General features: G+C 35.1%; 1 protein-coding gene across 2 annotated transcripts in view; it reads left to right on the top strand.

Annotated features, from left to right (window-relative positions):
- LOC129276374 (tyrosine-protein phosphatase non-receptor type 11-like) overlaps nucleotides 1-19,425 on the top strand; it is a 32,824-nt gene extending 13,399 nt beyond the window's left edge. Inside the window, exons 7-15 of one of the 2 annotated variants that reach the window (XR_010295666.1) lie at nucleotides 1,021-1,088; nucleotides 2,530-2,733; nucleotides 4,271-4,402; nucleotides 6,970-7,124; nucleotides 8,584-8,651; nucleotides 13,493-13,644; nucleotides 14,095-14,241; nucleotides 14,907-18,081; nucleotides 18,441-19,425. Coding sequence is in view for 1 of the 2 variants with exons in the window: in XM_054912752.2 (XP_054768727.2) it covers nucleotides 1,021-1,088; nucleotides 2,530-2,733; nucleotides 4,271-4,402; nucleotides 6,970-7,124; nucleotides 8,584-8,651; nucleotides 13,493-13,644; nucleotides 14,095-14,241; nucleotides 14,907-14,975 (995 nt within the window). In the remaining variant the exon portion in view is untranslated. Of the gene's footprint in view, nucleotides 1-1,020; nucleotides 1,089-2,529; nucleotides 2,734-4,270; nucleotides 4,403-6,969; nucleotides 7,125-8,583; nucleotides 8,652-13,492; nucleotides 13,645-14,094; nucleotides 14,242-14,906 lie in introns of both variants that reach the window. The other variant, XM_054912752.2, reaches the window with a different exon arrangement.
- The last annotated feature ends 366 nt before the right edge of the window (nucleotides 19,426-19,791 follow it).

The raw sequence follows: 19,791 nt of genomic DNA, 5'->3' as shown, positions 1-19,791 counted from the left end.
ACCACATACTTCAATTACAAGTCTGACCATTGTAAAGAGTTACCAGATAATAGAGTATTTATACAGTGCATCCTACAAAAAAACGAAACAGAGATTTAGCGATGATTTATCATAACTTAATCATAAATACAATAGACGAATGACATATCATTGTAAAGCTTAGTGTCTCCTCTTTAAGCTTACATGTATATAACATAGACGATTTCTCAGCAATGCATGAGTGAGTAAAAACAATTTGAAAAAAGGATACCAAAAGGTCATTTGGCAGGGGGTATCTGAAATTTAAAAAGAAAATGTCATGCCTAAAAAGTTTAATATCTGCTCTTTGATTTGATACCTCAATCACAGAAAATGGTCAAGAAATAAAAAAGTTCTGTTTCTTCAAAACAATGCTTGTATTTCCATAATTTCATTAAATAAACATGTTTTATTCAGTTTCACACGGTTAACAGTGAGTTTATGCAAGGCTGATTGTCAACAATGCTGAACGCTAGCCTGTAAAACCTCTTCATTTTATGAAATTCTTGGAGTTCAAGCCTTATTTCAAATAAACTAAACCCTTTTTAACTGACCCCCCCACCCCCCCCCCCCCCATGAATTTTGTGACCATGCCGCCACGCAATATACGAGGAAATCTTACCACAGTCGTCGCCTCGGACTAGAAGTCCATCCTAGGTTTCCCCATGAAAAGACATGCAAATGATCATGTAATTCATTTCGTTCCTTTTTTTTACCATGCCACTGACTTTTTACTTTGTCGTCTTGCGCATATTTTAGACCAATTTTTTGATGCCCGGGTTTACAGTTCCAAAATCATGCAACATTTCCAAGTGCAAGTCAGACCCAGAATTGAAAAAAAAAAAAACGTGATTTTTATGTAAAAAAGTCAATACAAATTGTCCCCAAAAAGTTCATAGAAAAACAATAAAAACTAAAGTTTGAAAACACAAAAGAAATAAGAAATTCACAGCAATAATATACATGTATATAAGAAATTAATTATTTTGTTATTTGTTTCAGTTGACCATTCAAGGGTTATTATCAACGATGGCTACCCTGGTGACTACATCAATGGTAACTATATTGATGTAAGTATTGAAACATTGTTTTCTGTGAGCTGATGTTTGTTTTAAACAATACATTCATTCATGAGATCCCCTTCTTTTCATTGCAAATTTTGCTTTTGCATCAACTTTTGAAAACCAGAGATAATATATTTTTGATAGGAAATTTCACAGAGAACTGAAATATGCATATAGCATTATATGTAAGGCAACAGTGTTACATTGACTTGAATGTGATTTTTTTTTTAAATGTCATCTTGTGTTTTTTTTACCATGATATCTTTTATAATCCTCATATGACAAAATAATTTTTAATACTTAAGAGAACTTAATTTTATTAAGACTACCAAAAATGTGTAATTTTAGACAAGTTATTAATTAACCAAAAATTAAGCTTAGCTTGTGCATTTTGACATTTAAACTTCAAATTAATAGACGATGTTGGGTCCATTTTATATGGCAGATCACGATATTGTAACAATTGAGGTACAGTATTAATATGTTTAAGACAAGAAATGCTATAAAACATAGATATTGTTCCAAATATAAATATATGAAACACAAAGTTATTTAAAAAATAACAATGCATCCATATCCTGTGTAGTTTACCAAACTACAGTGGCCTAGATATGGTGTAACCCCAATACTTTGGGGGGGGGGGCATTATGGCCCCCCTGTTAAATTTTTGTCGGAACTTCCTAACGCCTCAGTATTTTGAAGAAAAAAAAAATCATTATTTTTTCTTTGATCCATCCCGCACATTTTGATAACAAATTTATGGCGATCGGACCTACATGTACCGTGCGGGTGTCAGATTGATGAAATTTTGCAATTTCTTTATATGACTGTATTAAACCCTATGGACAAAATCAGCTTTTCCAATTTATGTTAATACTTTTCTCGTAAGTATCATCATTGTTTCAAATAGTGTAGATAATTACCACACACACACACACCCTCCCCCACATTCACACACACCCACACATACGCATTTGAAAATGCTAGATGAATAACAAAGAAATACATAAAGTTTAAAAACAATAAAATAAATAAGAAATAATTACCACAATATATCTTTTTCTTTCAGGAAGTAATGAGGGAGTTATAAAAGACATTTGTACCAAAAATTGCTATACCTGAGGCTTTATTTAGTGAGAAATACCAGAATCTATGATTTCTTGCATAAATTACCATAAATTAATTAATAAAAACATAAAAGGATTTCCGTAAATTTAGCTATACAACTTTGTAGATTACATAATTCTTGACCCTTGTGCAAAATTTTGAGGCGATCAGGTGACCCATGGCCGAGATCCCGGGGGGGGGGGGCATAATGGCCCCTCCAAGGTAATAACAAGCTTTCAAATACCCTGGGAGTATTAGGGTTAAGTAATAAAAGCATTGAAGTGGTGTTGATATTGTTATTGTTACATTTTTCATGATATCATTGTTTATATATAACCAGTTACCAAAGGCATGGAAGAACAGTATTGAACTTCAACAACAAGGTGAAAATGTAGAGAAGATAGACATGAGTTGGGAACATCAGAAACGTTACATTGCTACACAAGGTTGCCTCAAGGACACAGTACCAGAATTCTGGAGAGTGGCTTGGCAAGAAAATTCAAGAGTCATCGTCATGACAACTAAAGAAGTAGAAAGAGGGAAGGTAAGAATGATTTCTGTGCCTACATGTAGGTTGAGTTAGAAAAATTCTTCATCGTTCTATCAATGTTAAAGTAAATCTTTAGCTTTAGTAATCTCCTGAATGGGTATAAAATCTGATAACAAATAACTGTTATTCATTTTCAAAGTTTTGCAATATGTAAAAACAGTTATATGCAGGCCGCCATGAATGTGCAATATATGGGCTTTCCTTTTTTCTTATGTTATTACATAAAATTATAATGTAACAGGTCAGAAAATATATTTACAAAAGAGAGAGATATTTTCTATGTGTATATAATCTGTTGAGAAGGTCCCTGAATGCATTGAAGCAATTACATTGTCCCTGAAAGCATTGTATTGAATTCATCCCTTTCAATCAGAAATACTTCTGAGGAGATCCCTTCAGGGAAGTTCTCTTTGACCTTGGGTCAGTGAGGGTGATCTTGGGATAGCTTTCTTGATAGCTTGCTTGAGACATGACCAAATGAGAGGAAAAGAGACTGACCACCCTCTTGCTTTGGGGAGGTCAAGAATTTAGTTACCCCATCTGTACTACCATTTGCGATGGCCGAGTGGTTAAGGCTTTTGATCAGAAATCAAATGGGATATTCCCGCGTTGGTTCGAATCCTACTCGCAACGCCATTTGTGACAGCAGGTATAAATGACACATGGCACAGTCATATACAAGTTTATGTGGCGTTTAATTTGAGGGTAGATCAACCCCCTCTTGAGTTCTCAAGGAGGACAAAACTACATGCAGATTGAAAGTCACATACATAGCATCGTCGACGAATCAAGGGTTCGACCACCCATACACAGCTTTTGACAGCGTGAAGACCAATCAAATCACCTTCAAATAGATCATCAAAAATGTAACTAAAATCTTGACCTCCCCAAAGCAAGAGAGTGGTCAGTCTCTTTTCCTCTCATTTGGTCATGTCTCAAGCAAGCTATCAAGAAAGCTATCCCAAGATCACCCTCACTGACCCAAGGTCAAGGAGAACTTCCCTGAAGGGATCTCCTCAGAAGTATTTCTGATTGAAAGGGATTAATCCAATACAATGCTTTCAGGGACCTTCTCAAGAGATCAGTTTTACATACACATAGAAAATATCTCTCTCTTTTGTACATATATTTTCTGACCTGTTACAATAATTATCTTATATTTTCATACATTTGTGAAAGATTTTTCTTCCTTGTAACAAAATAAGTGTCAGCAATGATTTTCTTACACATTGAATTAGCTGTCAATCTAATATTCTATTTGAGGAGGACAAATTTAAATAAATATAATATCATATAATAACATACAAAAGAATAAGTGGGGATATAACATCATAAGCATGCTCATTGCATATTCATTCATAGAACTCTTTCACCAAAATAATGCAAATTTTAAAAATTTCATAAGTGTTTATTGCTTGTCAGATTTTAGTGAAATTTTCAGTGTTTTATTTGTCTGATTTTGTTCTCTGTTCGAACTGTATTATTTTCATTCTGGAGTACCCATTAAACTGATTGTTTGATTGTATTATAGAATAAATGTGTACGTTACTGGCCTGATGCTAATACCAAGAAGGACAATGGATTGATAACAGTAACACATATCTCAGAACAAAGTATGGCAGACTATGATCTAAGAGAATTCTCACTCTCTCATAAAGACTTTGTAAGTACATGTACAGTGTATATACACATTTCCTTTATTATTTTCTCCTTCATTATAATATAGAAGTAGATTTGTAGAGCGCTGAAAGTATTTGACAAAGTATATATTCTACTGTTTTGTATTGAAGTTGTTTATGGATGGTGCCTTCCTGAATTACAGGGGTAAGCTATTCCAGATTTAAGGGGAAATTCAAGCAGATGCTCAATCACTTCATATTACTTTTTGTCTCGCCTGAACAAAGTTCGGCAGAGACCTACATGTACATGTAGTAATCACTTCAGTTGGTCTGTTGGTTAAATGTTTTTTTCAACTTGCTCTCATTTCTTTATTTTTGCATCAATTATGTTCATACCTGGTACAGACGATCCTTGGGTAATACCACTGTGTGTCCTTGAGGATAATGGTGTCAAAGGTCATTTAGGGGTTAAAAGGTCAAATGATATGAGGTTATGTCCGTCCGTCCGTCACAAATGGACTTGTTAATGTTGACTCTTCTGTATATTTCATCCCTGCCATTCAAGACACAACAAGAGGACATCATCTAAAACTGTTTGAACAGAGGTGTTATACCACTTTAAGGAGGAACAGTTTTAGTCAGAGGGTTGTAGACCTATGGAATAATCTTCCTCCATCTGTTGTGTTGGCACCCTCTATTGACTCTTTCAAACATAGGCTGGACAAACATTGGTCTTGCCATCATCAAATTCTTCCCTAAAAAAAAAATATATAATAAGAATCCGTCCACCCTCCAAGCAACATGCATGCATGTAATTTACAAGACATTTAAAATAGTCAAGTTGGAACAAGTACTATCAGAAGGAACGACCGGAAGTCTCGACAGGCTTGCCTTCTTCTTCCGTACACTGATGATGATGAAACATTATGATACATAACTCCGCAACCACTAGTCACTTTTCAACCAAACTTGGATTGTACATGTAGATAAACTTAGGGGACCTGCATGTAGTGCTGCAGTTGATGGTCACATGGTGAGGTCAAAGGTCATTTTCAGGTCAACGTTTAAGTTTACATGCAAGACTCTTATGACACATAACTCTGCAACTGTAAGTCACTTTTCAATTAAACTTGGATGGTAGATGGACTTAGGGAACCTGCGTGTTATGCTGCAGTCGGAGGTCACATGGTAAGGTCAAAGGTCACTTTCAGGTCAACGTTAAAGTTTACATGCAAGACTCTTATGACACACAACTCCCCAACCGCAAGTCACTTTTCACCCAAACTTGGGTTGTAGACGTACTTAGGAGACCTGCATGTCATGGTGCAGTCAGAGGTCATATGGTAAGGTCAAAGGTCATTTTCAGGTCAATGTTAAAGTTTACGTCAAGACTCTTATGACACCTACATGTAACTCAGTAACCGTAATTGATTTTCACCCAAACTTGGGTTGTAGATGAACCTAGCAGACCTGCATGTCATGGTGCAGTCAGAGGTCACATGGTAAGGTCAAAGATCATTTTCAGGTCAATGTTAATGTTTATGTGCAATACTCTCTTATGACACATAACTCAGCAACCTTAGTTAATTTTTCACCCAAACTTGGGTTGTAGATGAACTTAGGAGACCTGCATTTCATATGGTAAGGTCAAAGGTCATTTTAGGTCATTGTTATGACATTACTCCGCAACCGTTAGTCACTTTTGAACCAAACTTGGGTTCTAGCTGTACTTAGGAGACCTGCATGTTATTGTGTTCAGAGGTCATATGGGAAGGTCAAAGGTAATTTTGAGGTCAACATTAAAGTTTACGTACAAGACTCTTATGACAAATGTTATTTCATCCCAGCTATTTTAGAATGAACTTTTGATACAATTCTGTTGAGTGCCCTTGTAAATCATGATACATGTATTTCTGGAAATTCTGGTTATTTTCACAAGTGGGCGAGACACAACATCGCTTATGCCTTGTTTCTCATACGTTTTTATTTACGACTGCAGGTGGCAATGTAGTGAATTTAAAGAGGTAATTAATTATACCCCCCTAAAAAAGAAAGTATTGCAGATCAATTTGAGAAATTTTATCTTGTAATTTTGAGGATTAGCATTGATTTCTTTGTGTAAAACCTCTGTTATTTTGGAAAAATTAACAATACAGCTTTGTATAAAGACCCCCTGAAAGCCAAAAAGCATTGGCTCATTAGGGTAAAGATTACAGAAAGAGTGATAGCAGTGAATGAGTAAATGTTATGTTGAGATTATTAAAGATGTCACGATTTATAAGGCTTTTTTCTCTTCAACTTCTAGCTATTAGGAATCCTACATTCATTAGGTAGTTTAACTTTTTGCTCTCCTGTGCTTGCTTCCTCACTCATTTCACTGTCCATTGTCATCCTTTAAATTAACCAATATCAATCCTCTTGTCACTATCACCATGGTTCACCTCCCCCCCCCCCCCCCCCCCCCCGATTTAATCTCAACAAGGCTACTTATCTGAAATGAAGTGTTTTTTTCTTTCTGTATGGCTCTTATAGTTTAGTTTCGCTTGAAAAGTGATTTGAAAGTATTTCCTTGTTATTTGAATATAGTCTCATCTTGTATCTTTTTTGTTAGCCTGATGAATCCAGACCAATGTACCACTTTCACTTTAAGAGTTGGCCTGATCATGGTGTTCCTTCCGATCCTAGCAGAGTTCTTAACTTTCTTCAAGATGTCAACAAAAAACAGGAAACATTCCCTGAGGCTGGTCCCATCATTGTTCATTGCAGGTAACACTATCCATCAAGTCATACCTTACATTTACTTTTTCTTCAATTTCCTGTATTCTTAACTCTGATTTAAAGGGGGGGGGAGCTAAATGACCAACACTGTGACTGTGTTTTATAAATTGTTAGTCCTAGAACACATGTTTTGAGATAACTTAGTCATACAGAGGAAAAATAAGCCTATAATTTTATTTGTATCGAGAAAATAAATTGTTTTTACATGTTTTAAGAAGAAAGGTACCAAATTTGCCTATTGCGATATGAATGTATTACTGAATTAGTGTGTCATAATTCAAATTAGTCTTTATGACAAGACTGATTTTTTAGAATGCGGCATTATGGGAAAATGTACCTGGCCAGATACGAGTAATTAAGGTGGGGGCTATTAAGGTTCTGCATGAGTGTTTAGATCTGTTTAGTTTTTAAGAAGACGTCTTGTCGATCAACCAGGTTTGTTGATTGATCCCATGCACTTTGAATAGCCATAATTCCCCCGGTCCTTACCCGGTGCTCGGCCGTCCATACCAGGCCAGCATTGCCTCAGTTTTGCCTTCCCCGATATCCGCCCCGCAAAGAAAAGTTGCGCTATACAGTGCGTCCCAGAAAAAACGAAACCGAATTACCATCATAACTTTGAAAGTTTATGGATCTGATTCATGAAACTTGGAAATAAGAGTAATCAAGTATCACTTAACATCCTGTGCGAGTTTCAGGTCATATGAATATGGTCAAAGGTCATTTAAGGTCAATGAACTTTGGCCAAGTTGGGGGTATTTGTTGAATTACCATCATAACTTTAAAATTTTATTGGTCTAGTTCATAAAACTTGGTTATAAGAGTAATCAAGTATCACTGAACATCCTGTGCAAATTTCAGGTCACATGACCAAGGTCAATGGACTTTGGTCATGTTGGGGGTATTTGTTGAATAACCATCATAACTCTGAAAGTGTATGGATCTAGTTCATCATAAAACTTGGACATAAGAGTAATCAAGTATTTTTACATTGAATTACACTTAATGCACAACAATCTGTACATTTTTTTTAGATATATCCATTCAAGAAATAACTTTTTCAAAGTACTTACCAGTATTTCATGGTATTTCCTGTTTTTTCGTCAGATATTGCTTGGCAGTATTTACGGGTTAGTACTGGTATTTACCGGCCAACCTTGCATTTCAGTGCATGCTTCATTCTATATAATCTATTATTATTTGAGCGCTCTCTGCTTTAAAAGCCTTCAGCCTAGATCGCCTGTTATTCATCACTAGTTTTGACAACCCATTTGGTCTACTGCCAGCTTATGCATAGAATTGCAGGCCTTAATTTGAAGGTTCTATAAGCCCATTTTAATATGATATTTGACCTATCAAATTTTGTGATGATATCAAAAGTATCAATCAAGTTTGGTTTTAATAGTGTTTGATTACAAAGTCTCCTATTGTATTCTTATCTTTACAGTGCTGGTATTGGAAGAACAGGAACATTCATAGTCATTGATATCATTCTCAACCTTATTAAGCAACATGGTAAGTAAACACATTCCACAACCTATTCATAAACATTAACATTTTTGTCCATTAATCACAGCTTTTATATTTCACTGTAAAGGACTCTCTAGGGAGATACAAGCATAATTTTGTAAAGTGGATTTTAAGAATATAATTTTGTAAACCAAAGTATTTTTCTACAAATTTTTATGCCCCCGCAGACGAAGTCCGGAGGGGGCATTAAGCGTTGCCCCTGTCCTTCCGTCCCCCCACTTGGTTTTCGCGCAATAACTCGAAAAATATTTAATGGATTTTAAACATTTTTGGCGTTCAGATAGATGACACCAAAATACAGGCTAAGTTCGAATTCGGAGTCCGCAGGTCAAAGGTCACAGCTCATTATATATGCGAGTTGGTTCAAAGGTCTAAATTTGTTCATTATATTGGTTTCTGCATGAAATTGAGTTCAATCATATTGAATGAATTTCTGATCGCGTTAAGCGGGGGCATCTGTGTCCTTTGGACACGTCAAATTTCTAGTTTTTGTCTCGCCTGCATAGCAGAGCGAGACTATAGGCGCCGCTTTTCCGACGGCGGCGGCGGCGTCAACATCAAATCTTAACCTAAGATTAAGTTTTTGAAATGACATCATAACTTAGAAAGTATATGGACCTAGTTCATGAAACTTGGTCATAAGGTTAATCAAGTATTATTGAACACCCTGCCTGAGTTTCAGGTCACATGACAAAGGTCAAAGGTCATTTAGGGTCAATGAACTTAGACCATGTTGGGAGAATTATTTTCAAAATCTTAACCGAAGGTTAAGTTTTTGAAATGACATCATAACTTAGAAAGTATATGGACCTAGTTCATGAAACTTGGACATTAGGGTAATCAAGTACCACTGAATATCCTGTGCGAGTTTCAGGTCACATAACCATGGTCAAATGTCATGTAGGGTCAATGAACTTTGGCCGTGTTGGGGGTATTCGTTAAATTACCATCCTAACTCTGAAAGTTTATGGATCTAGTTCATAAAACTTGGATATAAGAGTAATCAAGTATCACTGAACATCCTGTACGAGTTTCAGGTCACATGACCATGGTCAAAGGTCATTAAAGGTCAATGAACTTTGGCCAAGTTGGGGGTATTTGTTGAATTACCATCCTAACTCTGAAAGTTTATGGATCTAGTTCATAAAACTTGGGATGTAAGAGTAATCAAGTATCACTGAACATCCCCTGTGAGTTTCAGGCCACAAAACCAAGGTCAAAGGTCAGTTGAGGTCAATAAACTTAGGCCATGTTGGGTTAATTGTTGAATTGCCATCATAACTTTGAAAGTTTATGGATAGAGTGAATGAAATGTGGACATGGGTGTAGTTGACAAGTCTTAAGTCACCGTTCAAATGTCATTTATGGTCAATGAACGTGGTATTATGTCATTATATGAATGGTGTTTTTGTGAATGATTATTTTATAGTAGTTTTCAAATTTAGCACTGCTGCTATATTAAATCGCGTAATGCAGGCGAGACTGCCAGAGGCGTTCCACTTGTTATGGATTAAAATGACATTCTATTTTTATTTTTTTATTATGCCTTGGCCCACCGTAGGTGGTGCTTGAGGCATGATTATGTTTGTGGGTTGTCTGTCCATCTGTCTCGTTTTCGTTCTCATGAGATTAAAAGAATCTTTTGACGGATTGACTTCACATTTGGTTCATGTACTGTATGCATATATGAGTGACAATGACCTTATTAGTTTTTTGGGGCATGGAGGTCAAAGGTTCAACGTTATAAAAAAGTGCACTGTTCTTGTTATAACCTTAAAACGCTATGATGGTTCAATTTCATATGTAGATCATGTAAGCATTTGGGAATGACAATTATTTGATTAGCTTTGGAGGTATAGAGGTCAAAGGTTGAAGGTTACAGATATATATATTATACAAATATACCAGGCTTTGAGTAAGTATAGTCAGAATTATTAGTGCGAGGTTATATAGCATTACTATTTTTGCAGAGGGGTAAGCCCGAAGGAAAAATAGTAATTTTTCCAGTACAACCAAGGATGAATAATTCCCTCTATACTTACGAAGTAAAGGCCTGGTATATTTATTTTATGTCCTACTTTTACGAAGTGAAAACAATAGATTGATAATCTGGTTCTTGTACTCGTTCATCCATTTATAATCGTGAACCAAAATATAGATAATGAACTGTGCTGACTAACCTACTTTTCATGAGGCCAATTAATACCTGCACCGTCCCTTCACGGGACTTGCCCGCTAGAGACACCTCACTGACCTGTGTATCCAATAGATTGCATGATCTGTGACATTAATGATGGAAGTCACAGAATAGCACATTTTCTTTAGTGGGCATTTTGTTTGAAGATCATAGCTAGAATATGTTGGTCACATGATGCTGTTTGAACCAATCACTGTAGAAGGTTTGAGTTATGTAGGATATAACTTAAATGCCTAATACTTAAAATGGCTCATTAGGCGGTGCTGCACCATCCCAAGTTTGCTCAATCTCGAGATTTTAGCCCGATCGGCCCTCTTCGCGATTAATCTCGAGATTAAAAAAAACCCGTCTCCACCATCGCAAGAAGAGCGATTCCTGCTCAAGCGAGGCAACAGGCCTGATATTCCGAGTATGCGCACTTTCGGATCTTGGAGTTTCAACGGCGCGCACTTTTGAATAACTTCCCGCGATATCCTTTCACTAGCACATTCGCCGAATTCGACCAGTGTTATGCAACAATCCCACAGCTCAGCCGCGCTCAGCTAGTGAAGAAGTGATGTATTCTTTGTTAAATATGCTGGTTTTAATGTCATGGTGGAGAAGGAGGCAACGACAGAGAGAGAGGAGGAAGAAATGCTATTTGCTCACATTGTGGAAGGGGGGTTAACAAACGAACAATCACAATTACTGGAATCTGTACTAAAACGAGCAATGCGTATAATCAACCCACAGTTATCGTATACTGAGGCACTTAGAATTGTTATCCGACCGCAGGATAATCATGTGTGAAAAGCAATTCCTCCAATTGCAAAAGTCAGATCATATCTTAAATAACCTCCTTCCATCAAAGAAAGAGTATAAGTATGATTTTAGGAACAGAAAACAATTTCCCTTGCCAACATGTAAAACAAAGAGGTACAAACAGAGTTTTATCCCCTGGTGTCTATGGACAACCTTCAATAACAAGAATAGTCTCTAGCGCATTAGACAATGAGTTTGTTTATTACCCAGTTTAAAGAATCGAGCAGTCTCTTGATGTTATACATACATTTTTATATTTAAAAATTGTGTATTCCCAGATTTGCTATCATGTTAAGTCTGTATACTTGAAAGTGATACCATGTGTAATATCTTCCAGGTTCATTCTTTATGCTCCCTTCCCCTTTTCCTCCTCTTCTCTCTCTCCTTTTCTTTCTTTCTTTCCTCCTTCCTTCTCCTTTTTGACCCCTTACCCTTTTTCATACTCCCCCTCCTCTTTCTACTTCCTTTTTTTCAACTTCCTTTTTTCTCTTCTTCTTTTTCTTCTTCTGCTTCTTTCATATTCATCTTTTTCTTCTTCCTTTTCTTCTTCTCATTTCTTTTTTCTTTGTCATATTCCTAATTACTTTCTCCCCATGTCTTCCTCCTCCCCATCCGAATTTATTAACTATCCTAATTTATTCTGAATGATCTGATTTGACCATTTATAAAGAAATGCGGTTCAGGTTTTTTGCCCCCCCCCCCCCCCCCGTTTCATGTGAGTATTTTTTCAACTTTGAATAGATATTCTTGTTTTCATTCCCTGCTTATTCTTCATATTCCGTTTTCCTTTTTATGCTGGTTATTTCCCTGTTTGTTTTGGTATTAATGTACAGTGTAGGCCTATATTGTTACATATTTCTCACCAGTTTTTAAATATTTCTTTCATATGTAATTGTGTATTTAATTGTACTACTTTGCATTGTCAATCATCCAACTGTCATGGTTGCAATGAATTAATAAATAAATAAATAAGACGACACTGCTGTCAGTGTTGTTATTGACTATGACCATCGTCGATAATGTGCGCCTCCCCCCATCGGTCTGGTCTCTCCCAAAATCCATTCACTGGTGGGACACAATAGTTGCTGATTGGGGAAACGATGAACGCTATTTGCGATAAGGTCTATTCGCGAGTATAAAGTGCATGTGTTCGGTACGATCGCGAAGTGTTTATGTTTTGACCAAGGCGGAAGTGGAACGCGAATTGCATTATGGACTGACGTCATGAATAAATTACCCCAAGTCCAATCTTGAGTGCGTCTGCACCTACGAATTAGCGGGATAATTCGTAACATAGCGCGCTATTTTGCAAATAAACCCGAGTTGACTTGGGATTGCAATCTTGAGATTAATCCTGCGAACTAGCGCGATAATTGCGTCTCCATTGCAAACAATCTCGAGATTTTTCAGATCGGGATAATTTGCCGGATCAGAAATAGCGCGCTAATTTGAAAACTCGGGATGGTGCAGACGGCCCTATTAACAATTTGAGGTATTAACTTCAAATTGGAAGATGTACAATGAATACTTATTTGAGTGACAATCTTAATATCTTAAGGGAACAGAGATCAAAGGTCACAGAGGTCATACATCTTAAAAGATGTAATTTTCGTGATAATTCAAGAACTGTTTGAAGGACTGACTTCCAACTTGGCTTATGTACATGCAAGCTTATAGGAATAAAAACGATAACGTACATGTTTATCAAATAGGATGTGGGCTTATACTATATAATGATTGTTTAATGCAACAGGTCTTGACAGTGAGATTGATATGTATAAAAGGAAACAATCTAATATGATAATAATTTGATTGTTTGATGTAACAGGTCTTGACTGTGAGATTGATATCTATAATACTATCAGGCTTGTAAGACAGCAACGCTCAGGTCTGGTACAAACTGAAGCACAGTATAAGTTTGTATACAGGGCTGTTCAGCATTATATTGAGACTCTATCACAAAGAGTAGCTGCAGAGCAGGTAATTATTCTTTTTTTTTCCAATAATGATAACATCATATTTACCACGGATAGCCACTTCAGTTCCAAAAATTGTTCCAGTGGGCCTTGCTGTACATGATAATATACAACATTTACCCAAGCATTCAATTTTGAGAATTTTAGGGACACTTTTTACTGACATGGGGACGCCTGTCACCCTCATGTACTTGTATTACTTACATGTATGCTGGGTATTAATGTCTATTATTAATATGTGGCAGAGAATACATTGAAGACTGGCCATGAGTATATCAATACTAAGAGAGCACACCATAACTGATGCTGTATAAATGTCTTTTATTATTATTATGTGACACAGAATACATTGAAGACTGGCCGTGAGTATATCAATACTATTAGAGCACACCATAATTGATGTTGTATAAATGTCATTTATTATTATTATTATTATTATTATTATGTGACACAGAATACATTGAAGACTGGCCGTGAGTATATCAATACTAAGAGAGCACACTATGAGGTTCAACAGCATCCAGGCTCTACACCTATCATGTCACAACCTCTCATCAATGAAGAAAAGAATGTTTATCAGAATGTTGGTCCTATTAACAAGGTAAACCATGTGTACTATGTTTCTGCCAATTGCAGAGGCATCAATTTCATCTTTGCAGTTTGAGAATCTATCTAGTTTTATCATGTTTCTGTTTTGCCAATAACTTTGCCTCACTCCATTTGCCCAATTGTTTCTTAGTGGCAGATTTTAGAGAGCTGGAGGTCACTTCAAGGTCAAAGGTTACCAGCAGGGGTCAACCATCTTTGCAAGACTAATGTATTGAGCACTTTTCTGTTATGGCTCATAACCTTGCCCTTTGCCCAACCATGACAATATTTTGGTGGTTCATGTAGATATTAATAGGGAGCTAAAGGTCACCACTGGTAAAGTCAACAACTTTCCCTGCCAAAGTTAATATTGGGGTGCAAGTTTATAATTGTGACCAAACTTTGATGGTAGATACGAACCGCTTCACTCCCAGGGGTGTTTCACTCGTTTATTATTTATAAGTATTTATTTGATCCAATGGTCCATGCATATGTATATTAAATGTATATTTAATTCCTCTTTTGTTTTGTCTTCTCATCTCTTTTTCTCTTTGGTGGATTGCAATCTACCCTCTTATCTTCTCTTTCTCTCTCTCTCTCTGTTCTTACTCATCTTCCTTCCATCTCTCTGTATCTCTCCACCCCTCTCTGTTTCTCTTTCTCTCTGTGTCTCTCTAGTCATCACCTGTTCCTCCAAGGTCACGTCCAGCGCAGCCTCCAGTCCCAAAGTCCAACAATATCAAATAACAAGTCCAGCAATCAGTCTCTTCATCTTCTCTTTACAAACAGGCTCTTCCATTTTGAATTCTGCTATAGATGCTCTCTTTTCTAAGATGCACATTGGTTTAGGAAGAACACTTCTTTATAAAGCATGTAAAAAATATTCTAGTTAATATATCTCAATTTCCTGAAATATGTAAAGGTTTTCAATATCATCTTAAACCAAGAATAAGTCGCAAAGTTTCTCTGTAAAATTTCAACAGAGTCTTCAAAAAGTAAGAATTCAGAAATTAAGAAATTACTTTATCCAAGAGAGTAATTCTTCATACTGTCAAATTTTGAAGTTGTAAAGTTAGGGGGGGGGGGGGGAATGAGATACAAGAGCCTCTCTGACACATTTTTTCTGGATTGCTTTGAAGTTTCACTGAGATTGGACAGTGTCCGTATCTCATGCTTGACTGATCCCCAAACTTCAGAATGTGTTTGAACCTTATTATATTTGTTGAAGCTTTCACTGAATTTCTTTTGCATTCAATCAAGTATGTGGGTGGTTTATTCTTGATCGATTGTGATATGTTATCAATTTAAGCTTAGGATGAACTTTTTCAAGCTCCATTAAAATCTCATAATTCATTTTGGGCTACATAGCAGATCACGAATAGAAACCCTATAGACATTTTGTCATGATCCTATGTAATTAGATTTGTGAAAGATTTATTTGGTTACACCCAAAAATGGCAAAGATTCTTTACATATATTCAGAATAGTCTAATAACTACAATATTTTACAATTAAAGAAGAAAAAATGATCTTGTATATTCAGATTACAGGGCTAATATAGCTCATTATTTCTTTAGTCAAGTTTTATGACAATTTGATAGATCTTAGTCTTTGGTATTGGATGAAGTAATTGACATTGCATGGAAGAATTAATTGATTTAAAAAATACAAATATGATGTCAGCTATCATGTGGATTTATGAAGAAATAAATGATAAGTGATTTGCTAATCCAAAGAGGGTAAATTATGGCAAATGAAAATGGATATTTATTTTCCCTCTCTATTTTGCAGGATTGTATATAAGATTGTATGAGAGTGGTTACAATGAATTATTTCAGTTGATATCAACACTCTTCAACTATCTGTTATTGAGAAGACATATTTTCTTTTCTTTAGTTAAAAATACTATAGATTTTTTAGTTCTTTTATACTCTGCATTGATCATGTTGTTAAAAATGTTATTTGTTAATATTTAAATTTCCCAGGCTACATGATGATATATTCCTTATTTAATTACAATCTCATATTTTATATGACATGACAATGAATAATGTATATTGTATACTCTCTGTGTTCTGGAATATGCTACAGATATGTGCTGTATACAGTAGAACATAAACTTGAATACATTCAATCTAATGTAACAAAATGAGGTTAATTTATTTATTTGAATGTATCTTCAAATGAAATGATCAAATTTCAAATATGTATCTAGTGTGTATGTACATCACTGTATGAAGCAATCTTAAAAGAAAAATAGCACAACTCTCTAAATAATGCACCTGAAATTTATTTCCTAATGAAATTAGCTTGAAGGGGAGAGGTATTGTGATGAAGTTAGAGTAGTAAATGGTGCTGTAGTCCTATAATAATCAGATAAATTGTTTGATGCACTATTGTACATGTACATAAGCTTGTTTTTGGAAAAGAATTCAGATTTGTATGATCATCTTAGTGACATGTTAATTTCATTATCATTGCAACATGATAACATGGAAAAAAATTATTTGACAGCATAATTCATCCCTTTCCTACACATAAAAAAGGATTAGTATATTGTTTAAGCCTGGCACTCTAACAACTAGATTTTAAAACTTTTAAACAATTTTTGAAACTTTTTGAACAACTTGTTTCAAACTTTAAACAATACCGTAGTTGTTAGAGTGATGAGCTTAGACAATATGCTAAAAATTTGAATCAGTGTATTTACAGTGAACTGCATTATTAAATCGTAAAAATTCACTATATGGCTGAAACCTCATTTTATGGATCTGACTTCTGTTATGAATTTCATTGTAAACAAATTGCTTTGAAAATTTTTGGAAAGGCTGGTTATATGATCTTGAGATACACTGTATATAATGCAGACATATATCCAAGTCTTCTCATGATAAGAGAGACTAAAATGTACAGACATTGATCTTGGGCCTATTTCATAAAACTTGTGTTAGAGGACTATGGTCCCGTTTTATAAAGAATTGTTAACTTTTTTCCATAACAAATCAGCCAATCAGATTGAAGGATTTCAGTAGCTTGTAACTGTTATTGCAAATATGTCATTATAACAATTCCTAACCCTAGTCCTCTAATACAATGATGCTTACTCTGTCAGATCTTCAAAATGTTACACTTGATCAAAAATATATTCTTTTGAATTATGACTTCTATATTAGGATATTAAATGCAATGAGAAGAAGAATTGGGTTGAGATCTATGCATACAATGTCTGTATGCACTGTCATTAGATTAGAATATTTTGAAGTATTATTTCACCTGTGTTCACTGCATTTTTTTAAAGTAAAATACCTTTATCATGATTTTTTTATAGGTATAAATGAATGTTGTAAAACAAAATTTAGAAATAAAACAAATAGAATAAGTTGGTTTTTGTCGAGTCTACAATGAGGAAACATGGACCCTAAAGTAGATTTGTAACATCAGTTCTGTGCAATATATTTTTTCTTTTTGGTAAATTCTTTCATATCAAAGATTGAGGGATTGTAGTTTGTTTGTGTTTGCTTATTAGATCTTTTTCATCTTAATGCCTTTATGTATTAGAAATTATTCTTATTATTTGCCTACATTTTCAATTCTGGTTTAATATTGACGTATCAATTGCAGATTTTCATTAGCAAGACATAATGAATGTAAAATTGGTGACTTCTGCTTTATTTCATTCAGTGAAAATAAGGTATTGAAAAAAATGATGAACAAAATAAAAACCAAACCCCAGCAAGTTGTGAGTTAGTTCATAGCATCAATATCTATGCAAGGATTTTTTTGTTCAATTTGATAAGTATGTCTAACATGTAGGTGGAATGTTAACATACCAAGGCATTTTTTTTTAATTATAGCTAATGGCCCGAATTCACAAAGGTGGTTTTGAAAACCAACGGTTGAATCCTTGCTTTATGCAGATTTCCTATATAAATTACGCTTAATTTAAGCGTGTATCGGGCGCGTGTTTGTCACAGTGCGCCAAATTGACGCCTGTTACCATGGTTAGATACCTATTTTATTCATGAATAAAATAGCGTGGATAACCACGGCAACAGGCATCAATTTGGCGCACTGTGACAAAAGAGCGCATCAGCATTGGACATTTGTTATACACGCGCCCGATACGCGCTAAATTAAGCGTAATTTATACATGAAATCTGCATAAACCACGTATTCAACAGTGGGTTTTCAAAAACACCTTTGTTAATTCAGGCTAATATGTCCCCTCTCCACCCAAAAACAAAGAATGTGAGAAGATCACACAAGGTTTACTTAATTTCATAAAATGATCATTTGCTTTAGTATGTAGATCAACTTTCTACATTTTGCATTTGTTTTGTGAAGTCAATATACCTAGTACTGGTAAAGCTTATAGTGGACTGTCCTTTGTTCCATCAAATCGTGATGGTCAACTTTTATAACACTTTCCCCCAAAAATCATCTTATTCTCTTCATTAGATGGACACATTTTTTTCTTATTTTTTTTTTTACTTATGATGATATTAAGAATGTAAAATAATGTTCATTCAAAAGTGTCATTGAAAATACTGCAAATCATGATGAGATTATTTCAATTATTAACCTACCTAACTCTATACAGCTTCTTGATACATTATAGGATTAATGTATCAAGTTTCATAATGATGTCCATCAAAAATGTTGCCAATTTCTTTTTTTTTTTTTTTTTTTTTGCTTGTCATTTTTTCCCCTCCAGAACATGTGCCCCCTGTTACACTGTATGGTCTATAAGAGAGGCATATACATTTTGGTTTTTGAATTAAGAAGGATGAGTTTTTTTTAACTGTATTTTTTTAAACTGTATATTTTGTCCTCTCTAGTATCAACGTTAGTTTTAATGGGGCAGCAAAAATATTGTGATGTTATATTTTTGTTATTATATGATGGACCATGTTTCATATTTATATCTGAAATTTTTATTTTCTGTTCTTTAATAAGAACGAAGAATTGTTCATTTGTAATGTACATAAAGCAGGAAATGAATTCAAGTAGTAGGAAGATTAATATATTCCATTATGAGTATATTGAAGAAAAATGTTGTATTTGTATACAAGTAAAATTGTTACATTATATTTTGGTTTCCTTGTTGAATATGAATATTTTTTGTATGATTTAGGTGTGGTAGATGATCATTGAATATAGCATATTAAAGGATATCATGCTCGCACCGTATCAAGTACACATTTATGTTTTATGTGATCTGTTGGTATATCTTCTAGTCATGCATGTATCGTGTTTTGGGGGGCAGACTTTGCGGACTGGCACACTGGGAAGGCAAATGTAGATGCTGAAAATGGAGGAGATATTTGAGAGAAAGGGGAAAAAGAGGGGAAATAGGAAAAGGGGAAGGGGGGGGGGGAGAAAGAAAAGTAAAAGGGAGAGAAAGAGAGAGGGGAACAGAAGATCACCACTTTTTAACTTCTGGGTGACAATTGGAGTTTTAACATGGGGGGGGGGGTGTTACACCCACAAATATAATAACACCCACTAATGTAATAACACTACCCACAAATGTTATAATTTTTGATCACCCACAAATGTAATG

This window comes from Lytechinus pictus, chromosome 14 (genome assembly GCF_037042905.1).
Source record: "Lytechinus pictus isolate F3 Inbred chromosome 14, Lp3.0, whole genome shotgun sequence".
Taxonomy (NCBI): domain Eukaryota; kingdom Metazoa; phylum Echinodermata; class Echinoidea; order Temnopleuroida; family Toxopneustidae; genus Lytechinus; species Lytechinus pictus.
This window is presented reverse-complemented; position numbering and strand designations above follow the sequence as displayed.